At 47.1% G+C, this 26927-nt stretch overlaps 2 protein-coding genes and 1 pseudogene across 9 annotated transcripts; 1 reads left to right on the top strand and 2 right to left on the bottom strand.

The window, feature by feature from the left end:
* Positions 1 to 737: 737 nt before the first annotated feature.
* Positions 738 to 25873, bottom strand: ELL3 (elongation factor for RNA polymerase II 3). 7 transcript variants are annotated; one of them, XM_074393709.1, is made up of 14 exons: positions 24774 to 24885; positions 10134 to 10229; positions 6275 to 6424; positions 5892 to 6101; positions 5632 to 5667; positions 5181 to 5293; positions 4863 to 5061; positions 4670 to 4755; positions 4451 to 4526; positions 2714 to 2897; positions 2595 to 2637; positions 2301 to 2472; positions 1441 to 1485; positions 738 to 1359 (listed from the first exon to the last, which is right to left on the bottom strand). In XM_074393709.1, the coding sequence occupies exons 3-14, from the start codon at positions 6308 to 6310 to the stop codon at positions 1249 to 1251; spliced, it is 1311 nt and encodes a 436-aa protein (XP_074249810.1). In that variant the 5' UTR covers positions 6311 to 6424; positions 10134 to 10229; positions 24774 to 24885; the 3' UTR covers positions 738 to 1248. The 7 variants fall into 7 exon arrangements, with proteins under 7 accessions (XP_074249810.1, XP_074249808.1, XP_074249811.1 ...); XM_074393707.1 differs by lacking the exon at positions 24774 to 24885 and adding an exon at positions 16225 to 16299; XM_074393710.1 differs by lacking the exons at positions 10134 to 10229; positions 24774 to 24885 and adding an exon at positions 25783 to 25873.
* Positions 14735 to 16303, bottom strand: LOC141583605 (mitochondrial import inner membrane translocase subunit TIM14 pseudogene; annotated as a pseudogene).
* SERF2 (small EDRK-rich factor 2) lies at positions 24799 to 26875 on the top strand. 2 transcript variants are annotated; one of them, XM_010339534.3, is made up of 3 exons: positions 24799 to 25207; positions 25803 to 25911; positions 26511 to 26875. In XM_010339534.3, exons 1-3 carry the CDS (start codon positions 25201 to 25203, stop codon positions 26794 to 26796), a joined length of 402 nt encoding a protein of 133 aa, XP_010337836.1. In that variant the 5' UTR covers positions 24799 to 25200; the 3' UTR covers positions 26797 to 26875. The 2 variants fall into 2 exon arrangements, with proteins under 2 accessions (XP_010337836.1, XP_010337835.1); XM_010339533.3 differs by having other exon boundaries at positions 25099 to 25207; positions 26534 to 26692.
* The last annotated feature ends 52 nt before the right edge of the window (positions 26876 to 26927 follow it).

Raw genomic sequence — 26927 nt, 5'->3', positions numbered from 1 at the left:
GGCCTTACTTGTTAGGCTGTCCATGCCCTAAGGATGGGTTACTGTTTATCCTTGCTGTGCAGCTGAGCTTACTGCATGTTTATACCTCCCAAGGACTGTTCTCTGCCCAGAAATATCCTGTTATGGGCGTGGCATCACAGGGTTCCATCCAAGTTGTTTCGGGAATTGCTGACACTGCTGGGTGCAGCTCTACCCTCCAAAGCCTAAGGTGTGGCCCTTTAATTTCCCTCTCCAGTAGAACTGGGAAAGGCAGTAACATTCCTAATTAAGAGTGAAGCATCCACTTTCCTTTGTAACAATAAGGAACAGAAAGGATAGGATTGGAGAGTGATCTTTTGTCCAAATAAACTATTTCTCTCCTTTTGCAGGTAAACTCAAATCCTGCCCAGTTACTGTTTTCAGCCACTGGATAATTCCAGATAGAAGCCTTACTTTAGGTGATCCTACAAACACCTCTATGTTCAGAAAAGAACTTTCTTCCTACTATATAATTAGAATATTTAGCTGTCGGTTTTAAGATGAATTTGGTAGAGCCTTATAGCAAAATAGATACCTTGGTCACACACAGAGCTTGGAAAAAGTAAAAGATGTCTAAACCATAATCTTCGAGATTTTAACTCATAACATCTGGGCTGGGGCACGGAGATCTAATTATTTACATAGCCCAAAAGTGGCTCAGATGTAAAGCCAGGGTTAAGGACCAACTGCCTTGGAAGATTTAAGGAAAATATATAAACTTGTACAAAGAACACAGAAGCAATCAGTTTTAATTTTTTAGCCATGTTGGTAAAAAAAATTCAGTACATGGGTAAGACCCAGGCCCCTTCCCATTATATCCAGGTATGCTACAAATTACTGTAGCTCTTAGCAAAAGTTATCATTATTTCCTTAGAGTGGCTACTGGGCTAAATTAATTTGTCTAATGTCCTCATTATCTTATCCTGAAGATGATGTCGTTTCTCAGGACTTGAAAATGACTTGGCTGAACTAAAAGTGAAGAAGCCAAGCTTCTCTCACTTTTTCTAGACTCCTGAGCACAACAGCTATGGAGTCTTTGCACAGTGCCTACACCCTAAAAATTAGCAACAATGAAAACCAAACCTCAAGAACCTAGAGCAACTCTCCACTTGCCACCTGGACTCCAGTGGTCAGCATAAGAAAAACAGATAGCTGCATTCTACTTAGTTTATAGCTGCTTTGTTCCTTCATGTTTCACTAAGCAGAGGGTCAAGAGCCCTCTTGATAACTTCAGCTGCCCCTGTTCTTTTCCTCAAACTCCAGGATGAGACCTTTAATGTGGGACAATTTCTGGTGAAGGTACTCACAACGACGCTTTTCTTCTCTGTAACCTGGGTACCGCTGCGGAGAAAAGGCATCCATGTCAAAAAGTAAAAATCCTCATTTCTGCCTTCGTTCTTTCGTTCCCAGATCTTGTCTTACCTTCCTGAACTTTTTATATTCCTGGACTATCTTGTCTTCCAGCACCTGAAACAGAAAATACTAGCACTGAATTTAACATTAAGAAATAAGGCGCCGGGCGCGGTGGCTCAAGCCTGTAATCCCAGCACTTTGGGAGGCCGAGGCGGGTGGATCACGAGGTCGAGAGATCGAGACCATCCTGGTCAACATGGTGAAACCCCGTCTCTACTAAAAGTGCAAAAAATTAGCTGGGCATGATGGCACATGCCTGTAATCCCAGCTACTCAGGAGGCTGAGGCAGGAGAATTGCCTGACCCCAGGAGGCGGAGGTTGCGGTGAGCCGAGATCACGCCATTGCACTCCAGCCTGGGTAACAAGGGCGAAACTCCGTCTCAAAAAAAAAAAAAAAAAAAAAAAAGAAATAAGAAAGGGGCTGGGTACAGTGGTCCATACCTATAATCCCAGAACTTTGGGAGGCTGAGGTAGGTGGATTACTCGAGGTCAGGAGTTCAAGACCACCCTGGCCAACAGGGTAAAACCTCGTCTCTACTAAAAATAAAAAAAACTACCTCAGCATGGTGGCACTTACCTATAATCTCAGCTATTTGGAAAGCATGAGAATAGTTTTAGCCTAGGAGATGGAGGTTGTAGTAAGCTGAGCTCGTGCCACTGCACACAAGCCTCAGTGACAGAGCTAGACTGTCTCAAAAAAAAAGTTAGGGGGAAGTAACTTCCCTTCTCATTCTAACAAATGATAACAGACTAATTTTCCCCTCAAACAGGTTTTCTTGTCACTTTGCTTAGTACAAACCCAGGCATATGGGTGGTTAATGGGTTAATGGCCAGTAGAGCTGAAAAGCCAGGCTGGGTCCTGTCCTTACCTTGTGTTCCGGAGTTCCTTGCTGAACTCTCTTAATCTCTGCTCCCAGCTCTATGAACCTTTGGCTTGCAGCACCAACACGGGCATGCAGGATGCGGTATTCAGCATAATCTGTTTCAAATTCCTGCTCATAGACATGTTGCTGTTCTGCACTGTGGATGGCCCTGTATTGCCTGCCAGGAGAAGAGAGGTGTCACCTTCAATTTCATTGCCCCAGAAAATCTCCCAGCTTCCAGGAAGTGTATCTTAACATATGCACAAGGCTTGATGAAATTAGAAAAAGCACGGAACTCACAGAAGGTAGTCTGGTACATCTTGAGGACTTGGGGATCCAGAGGCTAGGAAGGAAGCAAGAAAACACAAGTGATTATAAGTCTTTCCACTGGCATTTTTAGCCTCCTCTCATTAACTCACCTTCCTGAACTGAGGAACTGTCTTCTAATCTGGGGTCCATGTCCTTATCTTTATCATCTTGCTCCCAGTCTTCTCCCTCTTGTAAATCCTGATGGCTCTGGCCTTGTAGGGGATTTGGCACTAGAGGTAGAGTTCTGAACCTCTTTTCTTCTAGTTCTACAGTGGCTACAGGCATTGAACGTTTCTGTTGAGAAAAATATCTGTGACATAAACAGCCAAGCGCTTCCAAATACATCCTTTCCAAAATTCCTCCTAGGCTGGGCACAGTGGCTAAGACCTGTAATCCCAACCCTTTCAGAGGCTGAGTTTGGGGGATCGATTGAGCCCAAAATTTCAAGACTAGGTAATACAGTGAGACCCTGTCTCTACAAAAAAATAAAACAATTAGCCTTATGTAGTGGCACACACCAGCTGAAGAGGGAGAATCACTTGAGCCCAGGAGTTCAACACTGGTGAGTCGTGATCACACCACACCACTCCATCCTGCGTGACAGAGTGAGACTGTCTTAAGAACAAAAAAATCTATATAGGATGGCTTGAGCCCAGGAGTCTCCAGCCTGGGGAACAGAGAGAGCTTTCTCTAAAAAAATTCCTCCCTCCCAGCACTTTGGGAGGCCGAGGCAGGTGGATCATGAGGTCAAGAAATCGAGACCATCCTGGTCAACATGGTGAAACCCCATCTCTACTAAAAATACAAAAAATTAGCTGGGCATGGTGGCACATGCCTGTAATCCCAGCTACTCAGGAGGCTGAGGCAGAAGAATTGCCTGATCCCAGGAGGCGGAGGTTGCGGTGAGCCGAGATCGTTCCATTGCACTCCAGCCTGGGTAACGAGAGCGAAACTCCGTCTCAAAAAAAAAAATTCCTCCCATAGCCAGTGCAGTGGCTCAAACCTGTAGTCCTAGCACTTTAGGAGGCTAAGGTGGGCAGATCACAAGGTGAAGAAATCAAGACCATCCTGACCAACATGGTGAAACCCGGTCTCTACTAAAAATACAGAAATTAGACCAGGTGCGGTGGCTGACACCTGTAATCCCAGCACTTTGGGAGGCTGAGGCAGGCGGATCATGAGGTCAGGAGATCGGGAGCATCCTGGCCAACACATTGAAACCCTGTCTCAAAAAAACAAAAAATACAGAAATGAGCTGGGCATGGTGGCATGTGCCTGTAATCCCAGCTACTTGGGAGCCTGAGGCAGGAGAACCATTTGAACCTGGAGGCAGAGGTTGCAGTGAGCCGAGATTGTGCCACTGCACTCCAACCTGAAAACAGAGTGAGACTCTGTCTAGAAAAAAAAAAATTCTTCCCATATAAGGAGCTTCCAATTTCTAAATTTTAGCTTGACTAAAACTGCTCTTCAAAATAGTCCTTGCCATTATTATAGCAGTGTTAAAAAAAAAAAAAAAAGAAAAGCTAGAGCCAGGTATGGTGGCTCACTCCTGTAATCCCAGCACTTCGGGAGGCCAAGGTGGGCGGATCCTAAGGTCAAGAAATTGAGACTATCCTGGCCAACATGGTGAAATCCTGTCTCTACTAAAAATAAACAAATTAGCTGGGTATACTGAAAGCACCTGTAGTCCCAGCTACTCAGGAGGCTGATGCAGGAGAATCGCTTGAACCTGGGAGGCAGAGGTTGCAGTGAGCCAAGATCGCACCACTGCACTCCAGCCTGGTGACAGAACAAGACTCCGTCTCAAAAAAAAAAAGAAAAGAAAAGCCCTTGCCATTATAACTTACCTTCTCCAGACGTTTCCGGCTGGCAGAGGAAGGCAGTGCCTGATCAGGTTCTCTGTTTGGAAGATAGGTCTGGTTTCTAGGATATTTAAGGGGAATGGGATAGAAGAAAACCAGGGTGGGAGGTGGAACAGGATCTTTTATTAGATAACATTTGAGTGGAGATTAGAAAGGAAGACAATGCTAAAATTTCCCATGTTAGTTCCACCCCATCCCAAGTACCTCACTTCCCACTGTGCCATGTGCTCCCTTGAGGATCCTGGGAGTGACTGTCCTTGGTTGCTTGCCAGTGGATCTGACATAGACACCTGGTGGGGAAAGTGACAGGAACACTTGGTTCCCTGGAGTACTGGGATACCTTGGACTTCAGGCTTTGCCCCACCTTCTCACAACTCCCTGCAGTTTCTGGCCTTACCTCCTCTAGAGCCATCTGTGGCTGTGATATTGCATCTCCAGAACAGTCTCCTGTGTTCTGCCAGCTGTCAGGATGTCTGGCATCTTCAGTCAGGTTGTGTCCCTGAACTGATGATGGGGCTGGGATAGAATCCATGGCTGTCCAAATAGTGAGGCGCTCCCTGAGTGAGCCCAGGCAGTGAAGGCGGTTAGGCCCAGACCTGGAAAGGGATGGTGGAAAAAAAACAGGAGGGTAGTGAGCTTTTAAGCACCTCTCCACATTTCCCTCCCCCACTTTCCACAAACCTCTTCTTGCCTGCTACCTATTGTTCCCCCTTACCTGACCAAGCGTTGGCACACAAGGTCCAAGCTACCACTAGCGCCCTCTTGGCCACACTGGGACACTATGAAAGAGAAGAGGCAGGAACAGCCAGGGCCTGGGAGCCTCAGATACTGGAGGTGGAAGGAGACGGTAAGCACCATGAAGTCAGCCCCTCCCCCTCCTGCCGCCGCCTCTCGTCCCGGAGCCGGCCTAAGACTAAGAACGGGTCCCACGGGGCTCGTTAGCACACCAGGTGCAGCTGGGCCTGAGTTCCCCAGGAGGCTAAAACAGCACAGTCTCCTCAACCACAGCCCCCTGGGACAACCCCAGCAGCCTCCTCGCCCCACTTGGGGTTTAGTTCTCGGAACTACCTCAGACTACCACTCGCAGCCTCCGGCCCCGACCACACGTTTCACCTCCAGCCCACCTCCCCCACCTCGCTCACACACCCTCCTGGGCCAGCACTTACCCCTCGGTGGCCTTGGAAAGCAATCAGCGGCCGTACCTGCGGGGAGGGCGAAGATGTGACTACTGAGGTCAGGTTAAGCAGTGTCCCCGGGATCCGGGGTCCGAAGCCCGGGTCACCTGCCTAGCGGGCTTCACTTGGAGAGCTGGGGAGGCCAGAGTTTGCGGACGCCGCTCTCTCTCCCCTGCACCTTCTCCAGTGCCGCCGGCTGAGGCCCAAAGTCCCCAGAGGCAGGGACTAGAGAAGAAGGGGATCGGCCGTACCTGTTGCCGCTGACACTCTTGCAGCGCCCGCAGCGCAGCGTCGTTGAGCCTGAGCAGTAAGAGGCTGGTCCGGGCAGCAGGCGAGAAGCAGAGCCGGAGCTGCCCCCTCAGAGGCTCCTGGAACTCCTCCATGGCGGCGAGTTCGAGCGCAAGCAGCACCGGGGCCACAGGCGAGGGCCACCACCACCTCCTCCTCTGTGCCGGGCTTGGCTGGCACACCCGGTAGCCCACGTCTGCCCCGCCCTCCGCCAGGAACCCGCCCCCGGCCCCACCTCCAGCCAGCACCACCCTGAGGTTTCCCAGCCGCGTGGGCGGCCCCACCTCCAGCCAGCGCCACCCGGAGGTTTCCCAGCCGCTCTCCCTGGCCAGCCGCCCGGACCTACCTCCCGGACCTCGGCGCTTTCTTCTAGGATCGGCATTAATCGCTTTGGGCTGTCAGAAGAGCCGTCTCAGCTCTCGGAAGAAAGAGTCCACGACCAGCGCCTGACCTCTCACCCAGAGTCCTCAGTCCTGCCTCAGTTTTCCCGGCGACCCTGAATTTGGGGTTGCAGTCTCTGTAAGTCAAAGCTGAACCTGCAACCCCTTGAGGGTTTCGGCTGCAGAGGGGCGGGAGAAAGGGCCTGGTTGGTAGGCGGGCTCAGCTGTCCGCCCCTAGTCAGCCCCGAGCCTGGGAGACCAGGGAGACCAGAGGATGGGCGGACCCGAAGGGGAACCCTAGACAGCGCTTTGACTTTTTCCCGCCAGCGGTTCTACCGCGGATCTGAAACCGGTTTCTAACAGGCTGGAGAGGCAATCGCGCCGTGCGGTTGTGGTGGCTCCGGTGGAAGTTGGCTATCACTGACTGGAGCGCCACCTATTGTTGGGCAGGGGTACGGGCGTGGGTAGTAGCAGGAATGTTGCCGGGCGGAGAGCCAGAACCCAGTCCTAGCTCTCACCTCGTGGCCTAAACACACGTCAGAGTGGTGAGACCGCTCCCTGAGGAGTGCTGGAAGCTGCCATGAAGTCGCCAGGCATTCCAGAGGGCCAGATCCTGGTGCAGTGAGATCCAGGACTAACCTCGGGCCAGCCCATGGTGTCTCCACTTGTTCCTGTTTGATTATGTTTCCCAGAGCACTGATGTTGTCCTGTTTCCTAACCAGGATCCCTCTGTTAAATGTCTGGACCTGCATAATCCTAGGAGACATTACTGCCCTCCAACACAAATAAAATTACCCAAACATTTGTCAAAACTCATCAAAGAAAACACATAAAATTTGCATGTAAATTACACTTCAATAAAGTGGGGTTTTTTTGTTTGTTTTTGAGGCAGAGTCTCGCTCTGTCACCCAGGCTGGAATGCATGGTGTGATCTCAGCTCACTACAACCTCCGCCTCCTGGGTTCAAGCAATTCTCCTGCCTCAGCCTCCTGAGTAGCTGGGATGCAGGCATCCACCATCACATCCAGCTAACTTCTTGTATTTTTAGTAGAGACAGGATTTTTTTTTTTTAATTTTTAAAAATTTATTTTTTTGGAGACAGGGTTTCACCATATTGGTCAGGCTGGTCTCGAACTCCCAACCTCAGGTGATCTGCCCGCCTAGGCCTCCCAAAGTGCTGAGATTACAGATGTGAGCCACTGTGCCCAGCTCGAGACAGGATTTCATCATGTTGACGAGGCTGGTCTTGAACTCCTGACCTTGTTATCCACCCTTCTCGGCCTCCCAAAGTGCTGGGATTACAGGCATGAGCCACCGAACCCAGCCAATAAATCTGAACTTTAAAATCTGTGCTCTGTTTCTCTGTGACAATATCCTAATTTGATAAACAGTTGTGGTAATGGATATAGCTGACCTCTTAGCTGGGCATGGCAGTGCATGCCTGAAGTCCCAGCTACTCAGGAGGCTGAGACAGGAGGATCACTTGAGTCCAGGAGTTTGAGGCTGCAGTGAGCCATGTTTTTGCCACTGCACTCCAGCCTGAGCAACAGAGAGATCCTGTCTCAAAAACAGAAAAAGAAGGAAAATATTTCCCAGGCTTTCTTTTCAGAGGACATCTGTGGCCCTTGTAGGATTTCCCTAGATTTAAACTCAAAGGAGAGACTAGAATGGTAAAAATTTCAGAGAGGAAGGAGGGAGCAGTGGTGCAAGAACAGGCAAGTGGGAGGATATTTGGAGAAGGGAGAAGGAAGAAGGATGGTAAGGATCTAACATTTGTTCAGTATCCATTCTGTATCAGGATCTTTGCCAGTTATTTAATCCCTACAATAACTTTTTTCTTTTCTTTTCTTTTTTTTTTTTTTTGAGACAGAGTGTCACTCTGTCACCCCGGCTGGAGTACAGTGATGCAATCTCAGCTCACTGCAACCTCCGCCTCCAGGGTTCAAGCAATTCTTCTGCCTCAGACTCCCGAGTAGCTGGGACCACAGGTGTGTGCCACCACACCCGACTGATTTTTATAGTTTTAGTAGAGATGGGCTTTCACTATGTTAGCCAGGGTGGTCTTGAACTCCTGACCCAGGTGATCCACCCACCTCGGCCTCCCAAAGTGCTGGGATTACAGGCGTGAGTGATTTCTCCTGGCCTACAATAATTTTCTACTGTAGGTATTATAATTAACATTTCTCATTCATTCAAGTGACCTAGTGGAGGTCACTTCTATTTTAAGAGTTACTATGGTTGCTGTGTTGAGAATAGATTGTAGAAGGACAGAATAAAAGCAGTATGATCTGTTATGAGGCTATTTCAGTAATCCAAGCTAGAGATGGTGGCCTTTTGGACAAGGTGGGAGAAGTATATAAGGTTCTGGCTATATCAGTAGAGCCAACAGGATATCTTAACGGATTGAATGTGGCATATGAGAGAGAAATGACAAGGATAACTCTAGGATTTTTGGCCAGAACAAATATAATAGAGGGATGAAACTGCCATCAACTGAAGTAGGAAAGACTGTGGTGGAGCAGGCTTAGTCCTCAACATGTTGGGTTGTTTATATGAATCCACACTGAGGCCAGATGTAGTGGCTCATGCCTGTAATCTCAACACTTTCAGAGGCTGAGGAGGGTGGATCACTTTAGTCCAGGAGTTTGAGATCAGCCTGGGCAACATAGTGAGACCTCATCACTACAAAAAATGAAAAATTAGCTGGTCATGGTGGTACATGCCCATGGTCCCAGCTATTCAGGAGGCTGAGGAAGAAAATCACTTAAACCTGGGAGGTCGAGGCTGCAGTGAGCCATGATTTTGCCACTGACCACTGCACTCCAGCTTTGGTGACAGAGTGAGATGAGACCCTGTTTCAAAAAATAAAAAAATTCCCATGGGGGTGGGTATAAAGCAGGCGGTTTTTTATTATACATATACAAGTTTGGAGTTGGTCAAAGCTATCTGGGCTAGAGATATAAACTTGGTAGTTATAAAACATATGAGCTCTGGCACGGTGGCTCAGGCCTGTAATCCAAGCACTTTGGGAAGCCGAGGCGAGAGGATCATTTGAGGTCACAAGTTGGAGATGAGACTGGTCCAACATGGTGAAACCCATCTCTACTAAACATACAAAAATTAGCCAGACATGGTGGCAGATGTCTGTAATCCCAGCTACTCAGGAGGCTGAGAGAGGAGAATTGCTTAAACCTAGGAGGCAGAGGCTTCAGTGAGCCAAGGTTGTGCCATTGCATTCCAGCCTGGGTGACAAGAGTGAAATTCTGTCTCAAAAAACAACAACAACAACAAACACAAAACAAAAATTAGCCAGATGTGGTGGTGGGTGCCTGTAATCCCAGCTACTCACTCACAAGGCTGAAGGAGGAGAATCTCCTGAACCCAGGAGGCAGAGGTTGCAGTGAACCCAGATTGATTGCACCACTGCACTCCAGTCTGGGAGTCTCGACAGAGTGAAACTCTGTCTCAAAATAAACAAACAAACATATGGAGGTTATTTAAAGCCATAAGGCTGGATGAGATCACTCAGGAAGATAGAGAAGACCCTAAAGGATTATCATCCTGGGGCACTCCAATCTCTAGAAAGAGGTCAGCGGAGAGAAAAGCGAAGTCAATTGAGAGGAGATGACCAGTGAGAAAGGAGGAAAATTAAGAGTGTGACCATCCTGAGGCCAGGTGCGGTGGCTCACACCTGTCATCCCAGTACTTTGGGAGGCCGAGGGGGGCAGATCATTTGAGGTCAGGAGTTCCAGACCAGCCTGACCAACATGGAGAAACCCTGTCTCTACTAAAAATACAAAATTAGCTGGACATGATGGTACATACCTGTAATCCCAGCTACTTGGGAGGCTGAGGCAGGAGAACTGCTTGAACCCATGAGGCAGGTTTCGGTGAGTCAAAATCACGCCATTGCACTCCAGCCTGGGCAACAACAGTGAAACTCAGTCTCAAGGCAGGGCACGGTGGCTCACACCAGTAATCCCAGCACTTTGGGAGGCCGAGGCAGGCGGATCAAGAAGTTGGGAAATGGAGACTATCCTGGCCAACATGGTGAAAACCCATCTCTACTAAAATACAAAAAAAAATTAGACGGGCGTGGTGGTGCGCACCAGTAGTCCCAGCTACTCGGAAGGCTAATGCACAGGAATTGCTTAAACCCAGGAGGCGAAGATTGCAGTAAGCTGAGATCACATCATCACACTCCAGCCTGGTGAGAGAGCAAGACTCCGTCTCAAAAAAAAAAAAAAAAAAAAAAAAAAAAAAAAATTAGCCAGGCATAGTGGCAGGCACCTTAGTCTCAGCTACTCGGGAGGCTGAGGCAAGACAATCTATTGAACCTGGAAGGTAGAGGTTGCAGTAAGCCAAGATCGCCACTGCACTCCAGCCTAGGCGATAGAATGAGACTCCGTCTCAAAAAGAAAAAAAAAGCCTGGCTCAGTGGCTCACGCCTATAATCCCAGCACTTTGGGAGGTTAAGGCAGGCGGATCACAAGGTCAGGAGATAGAGATCATCCTGACTAACATGATAAAAACCCATCTCTACTAAACACACACACACACACACACACACACACACACACACACACACACACACAAGTTAGCCAGACATGCCTGTAGTCCCAGTTACTTGGGAGGCTGAGGCAGGAGAATCACTTGAACCCGGGAAGCAGAGGTTGCAGTGAGCCGACATTGTGCCACTGCACTCCAGCCTGGGCAATGGAGCGAGACTCCATCTCAAAAAAACAAACAAAAAAAAGAGTATGACATCTTGAAAGCCAAGGGAAGAAAACGTTTCAAGGAGAAGGGAGTGATCAACTACATTAAATTCTGTCTATAGGTCAAATATAATGAAGATTAAGAATTGACTGAGGCTGGGTGCAGTGGCTCACGCCTATAATGGCACTTTGGGAGGCCAAGGTGGGTGGACCATGAGGTTAGGAGTTCGAAACTAGCCTGACCAACATGGTGAAACCCTGTCTCTACTGAAAAAAAAAAAAAAAAAAAAAAAAAAATTAGCTGGGCGTGGTGGCACGCACCTGTAATCCCAGCTACTTGGGAGGCTAAGGCAGGAAAATCCCTTGAACCCAGGAGGCAGAGGTTGCAGTAAGCCAAGATGGTGCCATTGCACCACAGCCTGGGCAACAGAGCAAGGCTCTGTATCAAAAAAAAAAAAAAAAAGAAAGAAAGAAAGAAAGAATCAACCATTCTGATGGAAATGTTCTAATTGACAGTGCTGGTGTTTGCACATATTTGTGAATATCCTAAAAATCATTAAATCGTACGCTTCACTTCAAATGAGTGAATTTTATTCATGTGAATTATCTCTCAAAGCTGTTATGTGAAAAAAAGAATAACTGACCACTGGATTTAGTGATGCGAGTTCATTGGTAACCTTAGACAAGAGCAGTTGTGATGAAATGGTGGGGATGAAAGCCTGACTGGAATAAGTTTAAAGAGAATGGTAAAAAGGAATATACAAAGAATATAAGAAACTGAGTTTTCGGCTGGGGATGGTGGCTCATGCCTGTAACCCCAGCACTTTGGGAGGCCAAGGCAGGTAGATTACCTGAGATCAGGAGTTTGAGACCAGCCTGGCCAACATGTGAAACCTGTCTGTACTAAAAATACAAAAATATAATGGATAAGTACAGGCTGAAAGAAAAAAAAAATGAAAAAAATACAAAAATAGCTGGGTGTGGTAGCACACGCCTGTAGTACCAGCTACTCTGGAGGATGAGACAGGAGAACAGGAGAATAGCTTAAACTCAGGAGGTGGAGGCTGCAGTGAGCCAAGATCGTGCCACTGCACTCCAGCCTGGGCGAGACAGAGCAAGACTCTGCCTCAAAAAAAAAAAAAAAAAAATGCTGGGCACTTGGTGGCTCACACCTGTAATCCCAACACTTTGGGAGGCTGACGTGGGTGGATTGCCTAAGCTCAGGAGTTTGAGACCACCCAGGGCAACATGGTAAACTAAAAATCCAAAAAAATTGGCCAGGCATGGTGGCTCATGCCTGTAATCTCAGCATTTTGAGAGGCTGAAGTGGGGAGATCATAAGGTCAGGAGTTTGAGGCTAGCCTGGCCAATATGGTAAAACCCTGTCTCTACTAAAAAAAAAAAAAATACGGGCCGGGCGCGGTGGCTCAAGCCTGTAATCCCAGCACTTTGGGAGGCCGAGGCGGGTGGATCACGAGGTCGAGAGATCGAGACCAACCTGGTCAACATGGTGAAACCCCTTCTCTACTAAAAATACAAAAAATTAGCTTGGCATGGTGGTGCGTGCCTGTAATCTCAGCTACTCAGGAGGCTGAGGCAGGAGAATTGCCTGAACCCAGGAGGCGGAGGTTGCGGTGAGCCGAGATCGCGCCATTGCACTCCAGCCTGGGTAACAAGAGCGAAACTCCGTCTCCAAAAAAAAAAAAAAAAAAAAACAAAAATTAGTCAGGCATGGTGGCGGATACCTGTAGTCCCAGCTACTTGGGATGCTGAGGCAGGAGAATCACTTGAGCTCCAGAGGCAAAGGTTGCAGTGAGCTGAGATTGTGCCACTGATCTCCAGCTTGGGCCACAGAGTGATATTCGATATTCCTCCTCAAAAAAAAAAAAGGAAAAGAAAGAAACCTGAGTTTTGCTTAATATGGGGACAGAGAAATAGAAGTCATGGTGGGGAAATATGATCAAGAAAAAGTTTTAAGATGGGAGAAATAGCATGTTCTATGTTGATGGAAATAATTTTTAGAACATCTCCAAAATTTTTATGGTGTAGAAGATTTACTGGAGTAGTGCCCTTGAATAAGTTTGAGGTCATAAGATCTATTCGGGATTGGCTTTAAGTAAGAATGTGGGCAGTTGGTTTATAGTAAGAGGCCACAGGCAGAGAAGGTGGGTGCAGATGCAGAGGTTAGGTAGATGTGGTGGGAGTCTGAAAAAAGTTTTTTTTTAATTGCTTCCATTTTTCCCACTGAAGTAGGAAGCAACTGAGAGAGAGGATGAGGGAGGAGTGATGGGGGTTGAGGTGTGAAAATAGTGTGAAACAGTTGCCTGGAAGTGTAAGACAGTTAATACGTTAGGAATGTGTCAAACACTAAGGACTGATGATAAATCTTCGGCTTCCTACAGATCATAGAATTCAGGGAGTTTGTGAACTTGGAAGGAAAAAAAATTACATATTTTATTTATTTTTGAGGCAGGGTGTTACCCTCTGTTACCCAGGCTGGAGTGCAGTGGCACAATCATAGCTCACTGCAATCTTGAACTCCTGGGCTCAAGAAGTCTACCCACATCAGCCTCCTTAGTAACTGTACCTACAGGAGTGTGCCACCACACCTAGCAAATTTTTAAATTTTTTATAGAGACAGAATCTTGCCATGTTGTCCAGGCTGGTCTCAAACTCCCAGCCTCAAGTGATTCTCCCACCTCAGCCTCCCAAAGTGCTGAGATTACAGGCATTAGTCACCACACCCAGCCAAAATTACAACTGTATTTCCACTAGCCTCTAACAGAAATTTAGCATCTCATTTAATTATGAATGTAGGCAACAAATCACTGGTACTGGCAGTAACTGCAGTGTTCTTACAAATAGAAATAACAGATATTTTCATTTTACATTATAAGTGTTAAAGATACATCTAAATATTGTTTGCATTGAGCACACTTTGTAATTATAATTGCTATTAGACTTACTGTTAGATCTTTAATGCATTAATGAAAATCAGTTACTATATCATAAACATTTTAATATTTTGATAATTATATTTGAATATAATTGTTTTCCTTTATGAACCCATGTGTTTTTTACAAATACTTAAAAATGTTTATTTATTTATTTGGAAGATGGAGTGTGGCTCTTGTCACCCAGCCTGGAGTGCAATGGTGCAATCTTGGCTCACTGAAACCTCTGCCTTCTGGGTTTAAGCAATTCTCCTGCCTCAGCCTCCTGAGTAGCTGAGATTACAGGCATGCGCCACCACGCCTGACTAATTTTTGTAGAAATGGGGTTTCACCACATTGGCCAGTCTGGGCTTGAACTCCTGACTTCAGGTGATCAGCCTGCCTCAGCCTCCCAAAAGTGCTGGGATTACAGGTGTGAGGCACTGTGCCCAGCCTAAAACATGTTTAATTAGAACAAAACGCACATGACATAAAATTTATAATGTTAACTACTTTTTAAAAAAAAAATCATTTAAATTTATTAGTGTATAAATTCTTTTTATTTTTTTCTTTTTTTTTTTTTGAGACAGAGTTTCGCTCTTGTTACCCAGGCTGGAGTGCAATGGCGCGATCTCAGCTCACCGCAACCTCCGCCTCCTGGGTTCAGGCAATTCTCCTGCCTCAGCCTCCTAAGTAGCTGGGATTATAGGCACGCGCCACCATGCCCAGCTAATTTTTGTATTTTTAATAGAGACAGGGGTTTCACCATGTTGACCAGGATGGTCTCGATCTCTTGACCTCGTGATCCACCCGCCTCAGCCTCCCAAAGCGCTGGGATTACAGGCTTGAGCCACCGCGCCTGGCTAGTGTATAAATTCTTAATAGTCTAAATTGAATATTTTGATATTGAGAACATTTCAGTTTTGCTAACAGTGTTTAAGTGTAATCATAACAATTACAGAAGCTTGATTGTCAAGAAATAGTCAACTGAAGGAATAATTTATAAATGGTCAGTACCTTTAAGGGGCTAGCTGAATACAAAGCAAATACTTCTCATTCCTGTAATCCAAGCACTTTGGGAGGCTGAGGTGGGAGGATTGCTTGAGCCCAGGAGGTTGAGGTTGCAATGAGCTGTGATTATGCCAGACCCATACTCTGAAATCTTTATCATACTATTTTTAATGTATGAAATAAATATTCTGTTTATAAATAGAATGCATACACACCCACCCACACCCTAGGTCAATTTCATAGGTCTAAGTTGTGGCTAAATTCACTTTTTTTTTTTTTTTTTTTTTTTTTTAAGACCGAGTTTCGCTCGTTACCCAGGCTGGAGTGCAATGGCGCGATCTTGGCTCACCACAACCTCCGCCTCCTGGGTTCAGGCAATTCTCCTTCCTCAGCCTCCTGAGTAGCTGGGATTACAGGCACGCGCCACCATGCTCAGCTAATTTTTTGTATTTTTAGTAGAGACGGAGTTTCACCATGTTGACCAGGATGGTCTCGATCTCTTGACCTCGTGATCCACCCGCCTCGGCCTCCCAAAGTGCTGGGATTACAGGCTTGAGCCACCGCACCCGGCCTAAATTCACTTTTAAATACAAGATTCCAAGTATCCAAGTTGCTGGGCCAGTTGCCTGTACCTGGAACAGCTATTTTTTTTTTTTACCTCATAAGACACCGTATTTGAACAGCTTGAGCAAATTCCTATCATACTATTTATCACATAGCCCAATTACCAGTTTATCGGCCTCCCATTAAAGTGGGGGCTCCCTGAGAGCAAGGACTGTCATCTTCACTTTGCCTTGAAGAGTAGACATAGGTCCCAAATCATCTGCTAAACGAGGAATGAACAATATTCCTCTTCAAATGGTGTGTGTTTGCCCATAATTAATATGCAAATATTCTAAACTATAGTCTAATTTAAAATCCCCATGTCTAAACAACAAAATTATACCAAGGCTTGTGCTAAATCATTTTTTAAAACTGTAGCTCTGAGGCATTTTATTATAAAAAGTTAGTACTCATATACATAAACTAGTATGAACTTAAAATTCATGATACATTTACTTCATTTTTTAGCTTGACCTTCTAGTAGATCTTTAGCTTCATTGATTTTGGCTGCTATATAAGGAGATCCTCGTTTGTCAGGATGATTTAAAAGCATAATTCGTCAATGAGCGTCTCTTATTTTCCCTTTATTGGCAGTAGGGCTTACACCTAGTATTAATGCCGCTGCCCGTTTTGTCATTTTGGGTTCAAACCCACCTTTGTAAACGCCACCACTGAAGGCAGATTTTGGTAGACTTTGAAAAACTTGTTTTACTTGAGGCTCCATATGCTTCATGGCTTGCAAAACATAACGGCCTGCAAATCCTGCAGCTGCAATGGTCAGTCCAACTGCTACCACTGTACTGGCTGTGGCTGCTGTGGCTGGGTTCCCTTGCTTCCACCAGGAACATGGCTCATCCCAGTGCAGAGATCGTGGCCGACACTCGCACGCCTGGACCAGAGAGTGATGCACCTACAACCGCCACAATCTTAACTACTTTTAAGTGTATGAGTCAGTAATGTTAAGTACATTCATACTGCCCTGCAACCAATCTCCAGAACTAAAACTGAAACTCTATACCCATTTAACAATTCCTCATTTCCCCCTTCTCCCAGCCCTTAGCAACAACCACCCTTCTGCTTTCTGGTTCTGTGAATGTGACTACTCTAGATACCTCATACAGTAGTTTACCCTTATCTTCAGGGAGTATGTTCCAAGGCCCTCAGTGGATTCTTGAAACCACAGAAAATACTGAACCTGACATGTTTCTGTTCATTTCTTCCATTCACAAATTTAATGCCTTTTCCATCTTAACTGAGCACTTACAATGCACTGTGGCCACAACTTTTGCAGTTAGAGGTGCAACAGCAAAACTAGCACGAATTTTTTTTTTCTTTTTTTCACAATTTCATGAATGGGGAGATTTGTTCTTACCTTAAATCTTAGCAACCTCAACATAATATATTTTTTTTCCTTAGTGAGAACTTCCATCTTTTCACTTAAAGAAAGCACTTTATAGCTTCTCTTTGGCAAACTCAAATTGGCAACATCACTACTCTTGTACTTTCGGCTCATCATTAAGTAAAATATGGATTTCGTGCAAACAAGCCCCGTGATACACTCCGGTAACTGAGATGGCTACCAAATTATTAGTGGGTGAATGTAGTTTACAGTGTGGGTACACTGGAAAAAGGGAGGATTATCATCCTGGGTGGGATGGAGAGGGAGGACACAAGATTTTATCACATTATTCAGAACAGCACTCAATTAAAAAACTTACAAGTGTTGTCCAGGTGTGATGGCTCATGCCTGTGATCCCAGCACTTTGGGAGGTCAAGACAGGTGGATCACTTGAGGTCAGGAGCTAGAGACCAGCCTGACCAACATAGTGAAACCCCGTCTCTACTAAAAATACAAAAATTAGCAGCTAATTTTAGTCCCAGCTACTCGGGAGGCTGAGGCAGGAGAATCACTTCAACCCAGGAGGTGGAGGTTGCAGTGAACTGAGATTGCACCACTACACTCCAGCCTGGGCACCAGAGTGAGGTTTTGCCTCAAAAAAACAAAACAAAACAAAATATTAATTATGTATCCATTTTTCCATTTAATTTTTTTTTGAGACAAGGTCTCACTACGTGGCCCAGGCTAGTGTGCAGTGGTACAATCCCAGCTCACTGCAACCTCTGCCTCCTGGGTTCAAGCAATTCTTCTGCCTCAGCCTCCTGGGACTACAAGCATGCCACCATGCCTGGCTATTTTTTTTTTCAAGACAGAGTCTCACTCTGTCATGCAGGCTGGAGTACAGTGGCTCAATCTTGGCTCACTGGAATTCTGCTTCCTGGGTTCAAGTGATTCTCCTACCTCAGCCTGCCAAGTAGCTGAGATTACAGGCTTGTGCCACCATACCCAGATACTTATTGTATTTTCGGTAGAGATGGGGTTTCACCATGTTGGCCAGATGGTCTTGATCTCCTGACCTTGTGATCCACCTGCCTTGGCCTCCTAAAGTGCTGGGATTATAGGCTTGAGCCATTACACCTGGCCCTACTTCTTTTTTTTTTTTTTTTTTTTTTTTGAGATGGAGTTTAGCTCTGTCACCTGGCTAGAGTGCAGTGGTGCAATCTCAGCTAAATGAAACCCCTATCTCCTGGAATCAAGCGATACTCGTGCCTCAGTCTCCTGAGTAGCTGGGATTACAGGAACGAGCCACCATACCTAGGTAATTTTGTATTTTTAGTAGAGATGGCGTTTCACCATGTTGGCCAGGGTGGTCTAATATCCTGACCTCGGGATCTGCCTGCCTTGACCTCTGAAAGTGCTGGGATTACAAGCGTAGGCCAGCCTATTTTTTTTTTTTTTTTTTTTTGCGGGGGTGGGGGTGGGGGAGCAGAGTCTCACTCTGTTATCCAGGCTGGAGAGCAGTGGAATGATCTTAGTTCACTGCAAACTCTGTCTCCTGGACTCATGCGATTCTCATGCCTCAGCCTTCCAACAGCTGGGATTACAGATGCCTGCCACCACACCTGGCTAATTCATTTTATTTTATTTTTTTAGACAAAGTTTCACTTTTGTTGCCCAGGCTGGAGTGGAATGGCACGATCTTGGCTCACTGCAGCCTCCACCTCCCAGGTTCAAGTGATTCTCCTGCCTCATCCTCCCAAGTAGCTGAGATTACAGGCATATGCTACCATGTCTGGCTAATTTTGTATTTTTAGTAGAGGTGTGGAGTTTCACCCTGTTAGTGAGGCTGGTCTCAAACTCCTGACCTCAGGTGATCCACCCACCTTGGCCTCCCAAAGTGCTAGGATTACATGTGTGAGCCACTGTGCCTGGCTAATTTTTTTATTTTTAGTAGAGACAAGGTTTCACCATGTTGGCCAGGCTGGTCTGTAACTCCTGGCCTCAAATGATCTGCCAGCCTCGGCCTCCCAAAGTGCTGTATTACAGGTGTGAGCCACGTCGTCCAGCCTGCTGAATGTTTTCCTCTTTTATTTTTTCCTTTTTTTTTTTTTTTTTTAAAGACGAGGTTTCACCATATTGGTCAGGCTAGTCTCAAACTTCTGACCTCAGGTGATCCGCCCGCCTCAGCCTCCCAAAGTGCTGGGATAACAGGCGTGAGCCACCATGCCCGGCTTTTTCCTTGTTTAAATTTTAGAGACATGGTCTTGCTTTGTCACCCCGGCTGGAGTGTGGTAGGGAGATCACTGCTCACTACAATTTTGAAGTCCTGGGCTCAAGCAGTTCTCCCATCTTAGCCTCCTCAGTAGCTAGGACTACAAGCACAAGCCACCACACCTGGATGTTTTTTGAATTACCTCTTTTTATAAACTTCCTGTTGTTTTTCAATATCCTCTCTCTCAAATAATACTATTTATAGTCCCGTGTCTCCGATTTTCTTGTGGTTTTGAAAACGAATTGTTTGTTTCCTCTGAGAATGCCTTTTCTTTTTCGTTTCTGTTTTGTTTTGTTTTTTTTTTTGAGACAGAGTGTTGCTCTGTCACCCAGACTAGAGTGCAGTGGCACGATTTCAGCTCACCGCAACCTCCACCTCCTGGGTTGAAGCAATTCTTGTCCCTCAGCCTCCCAAGTAGCTGGAATTACAGGCGCATGCCACTACGCCCAGGTAATTTTTGTATTTTTAGTAGAGACGGGGTTTCACCATGTTGACCAGAATGGTCTTGATCTCTTGACCTTGTGATCCACCCGCCTCGGCCTCCCAAAGTGCTGGGATTACAGGCATAAGCCACCATGCCCAGCCGTGAGATCGAATTTTCTGTGTTTTCTGGGGGTCTATTTTTTTTTTTTTTTTTTTAGACGGAGTTTCGCTCTTGCTACCCAGGCTGGAGTGCAATGGCGCGATCTCGGCTCACCACAACCTCCGCCTCCTGGGTTCAGGCAATTCTCCTGCCTCAGCCTCCTGAGCAGCTGGGATTACAGGCATATGCCACCATGCCCAGCTACTTTTTTGTATTTTTAGTAGAGACGGGGTTTCACCATGTTGACCAGGATGGTCTCGATCTCTTGACCTTGTGATCCACCTGCCTCGGCCTCCCAAAGTGCTGGGATTACAGGCTTGAGCCACCGCGCCCGGCCGGGGGTCTATTTTTATGTTAGGACTGTTTTCTCCAATGCTTGGTGATCCTTGGTTCTATATTCATCTCTATAAGCAAGGCACTAAAAACCTGGGTGATGTTTGGTATGCGTGGGAAGAGCTGGTTGCACCATTTCATTAGGTGAGGCCTAAGTGCATCTAATTATCCAAGCTTATCCCCATCTCAGGGCCTTGGCATATGCTGTTTCTCTTTGTTTGATTAAAATGTATTTGAAGTAACAGAAACCTGACTCAAGGCAGCTTAAACAAAAACAAACAACCAACCAAACAAACAAAAATACGGTTGTTCCCACAGCAGGACACTCAATGTAGAAGAAATGTTACAGTTGAGGTATCCAGTGGTCCAACAGCATCACCAAGTACCAAGATTCTTTCTGCTATTCATTTGCTTCAACCTAACATTGCTTCTCTTCTAGGTGATAGACTAGAGCTGCAAGGAGCTGTATAGGCTATGTTTTCCTCATTCATGTCAGTAGGAAACAGCATTGTCACTCCCATAGCAATGGATAAAAAGTCCTTCCCTTTGGTCTGATCAGGTTAATCTAGGCCACATGCTCATTCCTGAACCAGTAACTGTTACCAGGTGAGTATCACAAAATAATCTGTTTAGGCCTGGATTCCTAAACCAATCAATATTAAAAGGGATTAGTTTACTTTGATTGACTTAGCCATTCAATACCACCCTTAGCCATTCAGTACTACACCCTTGAGTATAGGCTGAAGGGGAAGAATTTCTTTTCTTTTTTGGGGGAGGTTGGAGTTTTGCTCTTGTTGCCCAGGCTGGAGTGCAATGGCACGATCTTGGCTCACCACAACCTCCACCTCCCGGAGAACCACTTCTGAGTTAATATTTGTTTGTTTTTTGAGAAGGGTCTCACTGTGTCACCCAGGCTGGAGTGCAGTGGTGTGATCACAGCTCACTGTAGCCTCCATGAGGTAACATTTAAACTGAGACCTAGAGCCTGTTGCCTGTGATAGCCTCCTGACTGGTCTCATTTCTAGTCATCTGCTATAATACATTCTCTACTGGTAAAGTGATCTATTCAAAACTTACCTTCTGCTGATGAAGAGCACAGGCTGGGTTAGACTCTCAGCTCCACTCCTTATTATCTCAGTTTCCTTGGGAAAGTTATTTAACCTGCTTGGGAGGAGGTTTCTGAATCGGTAGGAAGAGGGTAATGACACATCCAAAGGTCATCGTAAGCCTCAAATAAGAAAAGTACACTAAATGTACCAAATAAAAACCCACTTGATGTTAGCTAGTAGTTATATTAGCAGTAGTAACTTGGATCTCATCACAACCCTACCTCCCTATCTGACTGGTCTCACTCTCACACCACCCTGCTCATTAGGCATTAGTGACTTGCCCTTTACCTACACAATAATCTTGTGGCTCTTGATGGGATGACCTGAGGAAGGAAGGCCTTAGAGCCTTTACATGTGCTGTTCACTCCTGAAATGTTCTCCTTGCCCTTCCCTCCTTGCCTTGGCTAACTTGTCATCTTTTTGCTTTAGCTCAAATATCACTTACTTCACCTCCCTAATCAAAATTAAAGTCTACAGAGACCACAGGTGTGCTCCCTTCATAGGACGAGCAGTACTGTTTAGTTACTTCATACCAGGTGGAATTGCTCACAGAGTCCTCATTCAAATTACACTGACATCTGTTTTTATGGGTCAGTGCTTATGCTGTGTGTACTGTGAAACATTTTGAATATCATCCTTGCGTGGAATCTGTTATTTTCCATTAAAGCTATTATCACAATCAGTTTTCACATACAGGCCAATGTGGTGGCTCACACCTGTAATCCCAGCACTTTGGGAGGGTGGATCACTTGAGGTCAGGAGTTTGAGACCCACCTGGCCAACATGGTGAAACCCTGTTTCCACTAAAAAAAAAAAAAACTAAAAAAGGCCGGGTGCAGTGGCTCACGCCTGTAATCCCATCTTTGTGAGGCCAAGATGGGTGGATCACGAATGAGGTCAGGAGTTCAAGACCAGCCTGGCCAACATAGTGAAACCCTGTCTCTACTAAAAATACAAAAATTAGCTGGGTGTGGTAGTGGACGCCTGTAATCCCAGCTAGTGGGGAGGCTGATAAAGGACAATTGCTTGAATCCAAGAGGTGGATGTTGTAGTGAGCCAAGACTGTACCACTGCACTCCAGGCTGGGCCACAGAGTAAGATTCCATCTAAAAAAAAAAAAATTTATATATATAGATATATACATACAGATATATACATACATATATGCATTTTAGAGAGAGAGAGAGTGGGACAGAGAGAAAGTATATGAGAGAGCTTTTTTCTCTTTATATCTTTCACTGTAGTAATACGTTCCGCTGATCAAGATATACCCAATGCCAGTTGTGCGTGGTGGCTCATGCCTGTAATCCCAGCAGTTTGGGAGGCTGAGGTGGGCAGATCACCTGAGGTCAGGTCTTCAAGACCAGCCTGGCCAACATGATGAAACCCCATCTCTACAAAAACACAAAAATTAGCCAGGCATGGTGGTGGGTGCCTGTAATCCCAGCTATTAGGGAGGCTGAGGCGGGAGAATTGCTTGAAATCTGGAGGTGGAGGTTGCAGTGAGCTGAGATGGGGCCATTGCACTCCAGCCTAAGGGTATCTTATTACCTTTTTTTTCTGAGACAGAGTCTCACTCTGTTGTCCAGGCTGGAGTGCAATAGCAGGATCTGAGATTACAGGGGTGAGCCACCGTGTCTGGCCTCTCTTAAACACTTTAACACTTGTTAATTTCTCTTTTCAAGAGTGGTCAGAGGCTAGGTAGATCACCTATGCTCAGGAGTTGGAGACCAGCCTGAGCAACATGGCAAAACCCAATTCTTTAAAAATACGAAAAATAAAAAAATAAAAAATCAGCCAGGCAGCCAGGCGCGGTGGCTCAAGCCTGTAATCCCAGCACTTTGGGAGGCCGAGGCGGGTGGATCACAAGGTCGAGAGATCGAGACCAACCTGGTCAACATGGTGAAACCCCGTCTCTACTAAAAATACAAAAAATTAGCTGGGCATGGTGGCGTGTGCCTGTAATCCCAGCTACCCAGGAAGCTGAGACAGGAGAATTGCCTGAACCCAGGAGGCGGAGGTTGCGGTGAGCCGAGATCGCGCCATTGCACTCCAGCCTGGGTAACAAGAGCAAAACTCTGTCTCAAAAAAAAAAAAAAAAAAAAAAAAAATTATGTATTTCATTTTATACTTACTTTTTGTGAGCAAGTGATGTAGAGAAATATGAAGTTTGATTTATATCTTTTATTTAAGACTGATACAAAAATATTTAGTAATATTTAGTAATATTTTTTCAGATACTTTGGTATGGAGAATAGTACTGACTGAGATTTACTACTTTCCATCAGCTCTATGTTGAGGTGAAGCCAGCTTGAAATTCGAGCCTCAACTTGGTTGTGCTGTGGGCACTGGCTGGAGAGAGATACAAGTTAACATCTACAACCAATCCTTTCCTGTGATATTTCCGAAGCATTTCTCCTTTAACCCATTAATTCCTCAGGTCTGGTGGAGACTTTTGTAAACAGATTAATGGAACTGGGAATGAGAATGAGTTTAATTTTTGCTTCTTGTCTTATTCCAGGGTTTTTGTTTTGTTTTGAGACGGCGTCTTTCTCTGTCACCCAGGCTGGACTGCAGTGGTGCGATCTTGGCTAACTGCAACCTCCGCCTCCCAGGTTCAAGAGATTCTCCTGCCTCGACCTCCTGAGTAGCTGGGATTACAGGCATGCACCACCACGCCCAGCTAATTTTTTCTATTTTTAGTAGAGACAGGGTTTCACTGTATTAGCCAGGATGATCGCCATCTTCTGACCTCGTGATCCACCAGCCTCGGCCTCCCAAAGTGCTGGGATTACAGGTGTGAGCCACCGCGCCTGGCTAATTTTTGCTTTTGGTCTTATTCCAGGATCTTAATACAAAACCAGGTGTGGCTGGTGGAGATGATACAGTGAGGAAAGGTCCAGAGGGGAAAAGCGAACATAAATTTTGCATTATCTAATCTCAGCCACTGATCCAACTCCATAGTCTGTGACTTTTGGAGTCCTCCAGTATTTCCAAATTGCATCTTCACATTTAAAGTTTCTGGGGGAAAACGACCAGGGCAGATTTTTAGGAAATACCAGATGTGGCAGGGGCGTGGAAGGGGACAATGGGAATAGAAGCAGGTTTTTTTTGTTGTTTTTTTGTTTTTTTTTTTCCGAGACGGAGTTTCGCTCTTGTTACCCAGGCTGGAGTGCAATGGCGCGATCTCAGCTCACCGCAACCTCCGCCTCCTGGGTTCAGGCAATTCTCCTGCCTCAGCTTCCTGAGCAGCTGGGACTACAGGCACGCGCCACCATGCCCAGCTAATTTTTTGTATTTTGAGTAGAGACGGGGTTTCACTATGTTGACCAGGATGGTCTCGATCTCTTGACCTCGTGATCCACCCGCCTCAGCCTCCCAAAGTGCTGAGATTACAGGCTTGAGCCACCGCGCCCGGCTAGAAGCATGTTTCTTAAGTTGTGTTTGTACTAAATTTTAAGCGAGCTGAGAACAACTCACGTTCAAGTAAGCGGCTGAGAGGTGGTCCTAAGTAAGAACAAGTTTAGTCGTAGAGTACCCGTAACATAGAACTGGCTTAAACCTCACCCTCCGTCTCCCGGCGCTTCTTCAGTGCGACTTTGTCAGTACCCCAAACGGTCCCAGCATGAGGTCACTCTGCCCGGTCACGTGCTCGAGCCCGCGGGAGCGCCACATCGCCAGCCGCACCCCTCCACCCCCACCCTGCCCACGTGAGCCGGCCTAGTTTCTCCAGGCTCGGCCCTACGCCTAGCTCGGGAGGCCCCGCCCCACGCTGAGCGCTCCGCCCGCGACTCTCAGTCCCTTACCCACCCCGGCTCTAGCACAGCCCGTGGCCCCACGTGTTTTTTGTTGTCCAATGGGAGCCGGCGTCCGGGTGCGATGGGGCGGGGAGGAAAGGGACGACTGCGTTACGTTGCGAGAAGGGGGCGGGACCTGCAACGTCGGACAGAACGAGGGGACGTAAGGGAGGGAGGTCGGAGCCGCTGCCGTCGCCATGACCCGTGAGCATCTAGACCCCTTCTCCTTGCCCTTTTCTTTCCCTTCACCCTAAACATCACCTCCAAGTCGCCAGCTTTGACCTTCCGTAGATTCCCTGGCCAGGCCTTTTTCTGGGCGCGCTCTGTAGCCACCCTCACACTCGGTGCCCGGAAATCGAGCCTTTTGCCCACAGCCACTTCACGGGACTACCCCTCCGCGTTAAGCATAGGCCCTCCCGGACCTTCCGCGGTGTGAGGAGAAGCCCAGCGCCTCTGTGATAGGCCCAGAGCCCCCTACTTCACAAGCGAGCCCATCCCCCACAGAGACCCAAACCGTCCCCACAGACCCCGCCAGCTGTTTGGGCCCCACGCCGCCCCAAATCACGCCTCCAGCTGGCTTCTCGGGACCTCTTCTCTCCACCCCGCATTTTAACCTGGCCCGTGGCAGATTCGCCACTCCCCCCCTACCCTAAGCAGCCTGGGCCTCGAAGGTGGCCGGTGTCGGGGCCGGGGGATTGAAGTGGTGTTGGATCCTGCTGCTGGCCGCACTGGGGTACAAGGGTTGCCGATGTGTGGGCACAGCGGCCCCTGCGTCTCACCTTTAATCTTCTTTCCTTAGGCGGTAACCAGCGAGAGCTCGCCCGCCAGAAGAATATGAAAAAGCAGAGCGACTCGGTTAAGGGAAAGCGCCGAGATGACGGGCTTTCTGCTGCTGCCCGCAAGCAGAGGTAGCCCCAGGGAGGGGAGGGAAAGGGACGGTGGAGACCTGGGTTAGGCCGAGGGTTATAGCAGGAAGGAGCTATCTCAGGGCTTGAATCTGGACTAGTCGTGAGGAGCAGAGTGCATTGCTTCCTCTAGGGTTTTATTTCCTCCCCAGCCTCCAAATTGTTAGCTTACAGGCTTACAGGAAAGGACGGGGGCGGGCGACTGCCCTCAGTCTGATTTTTGAGCGTGCTTGGGTTTGACCTTAAGGGCAAGGGCAGGGAGCTTCACATTTCAAATAAGTTGTGGCTATGACAGCCCAGTACTTTGGCCCTCCTTGCTGTTCGATTCTCCTCCCTTCTCCCAACCTGCTCACTGGTGGTGTTGGGTGTGGTACTCAACACAGAATAGAGAGCCTTGGGCCTGTGTCGCCAGACTTCTGACCCTTTGGGCAACAGCCAGATGGAAACTGGTTGCCTTTTGAGCCTCAGCTCTCTTCCTCTTGTTCTCCTAGGGTGGGAATGCAGCAGCCAAACGCTGAGCTTAGTCCCATCCACTTCCATCTTATCCTTTGTGCCCTTCATCCCCCTGCATCTTGTCCTTTTTGCCCTCTGGTACCTCCCAGTGCCCCATCATCTCTACCCCCAGGGACTCGGAGATCATGCAGCAGAAGCAGAAAAAGGCAAACGAGAAGAAGGAGGAACCCAAGTAGCTTTGTGGCTTCGTGTCCAACCCTCTTGCCCTTCGCCTGTGTGCCTGGAGCCAGTCCCACCACGCTCGCGTTTCCTCCTGTAGTGCTCACAGGTCCCAGCACCGATGGCATTCCCTTTGCCCTGAGTCTGCAGCGGGTCCCTTTTGTGCTTCCTTCCCCTCAGGTAGCCTCTCTACCCCTGGGCCACTCCCGGGGATGAGGGGGTTACCCCTTCCCAGTGTTTTTTATTCCTGTGGGGCTCACCCCAAAGTATTAAAAGTAGCTTTGTAATTCCTTGAGCGCCTGGTTTGACTGGGGACTTGGGGGGATGGGGTTGGAGGAATGACTGCC

The sequence above is a fragment of the Saimiri boliviensis genome, chromosome 2 (assembly GCF_048565385.1).
Source record: "Saimiri boliviensis isolate mSaiBol1 chromosome 2, mSaiBol1.pri, whole genome shotgun sequence".
Lineage (NCBI taxonomy): Eukaryota > Metazoa > Chordata > Mammalia > Primates > Cebidae > Saimiri > Saimiri boliviensis.
This window is presented reverse-complemented; position numbering and strand designations above follow the sequence as displayed.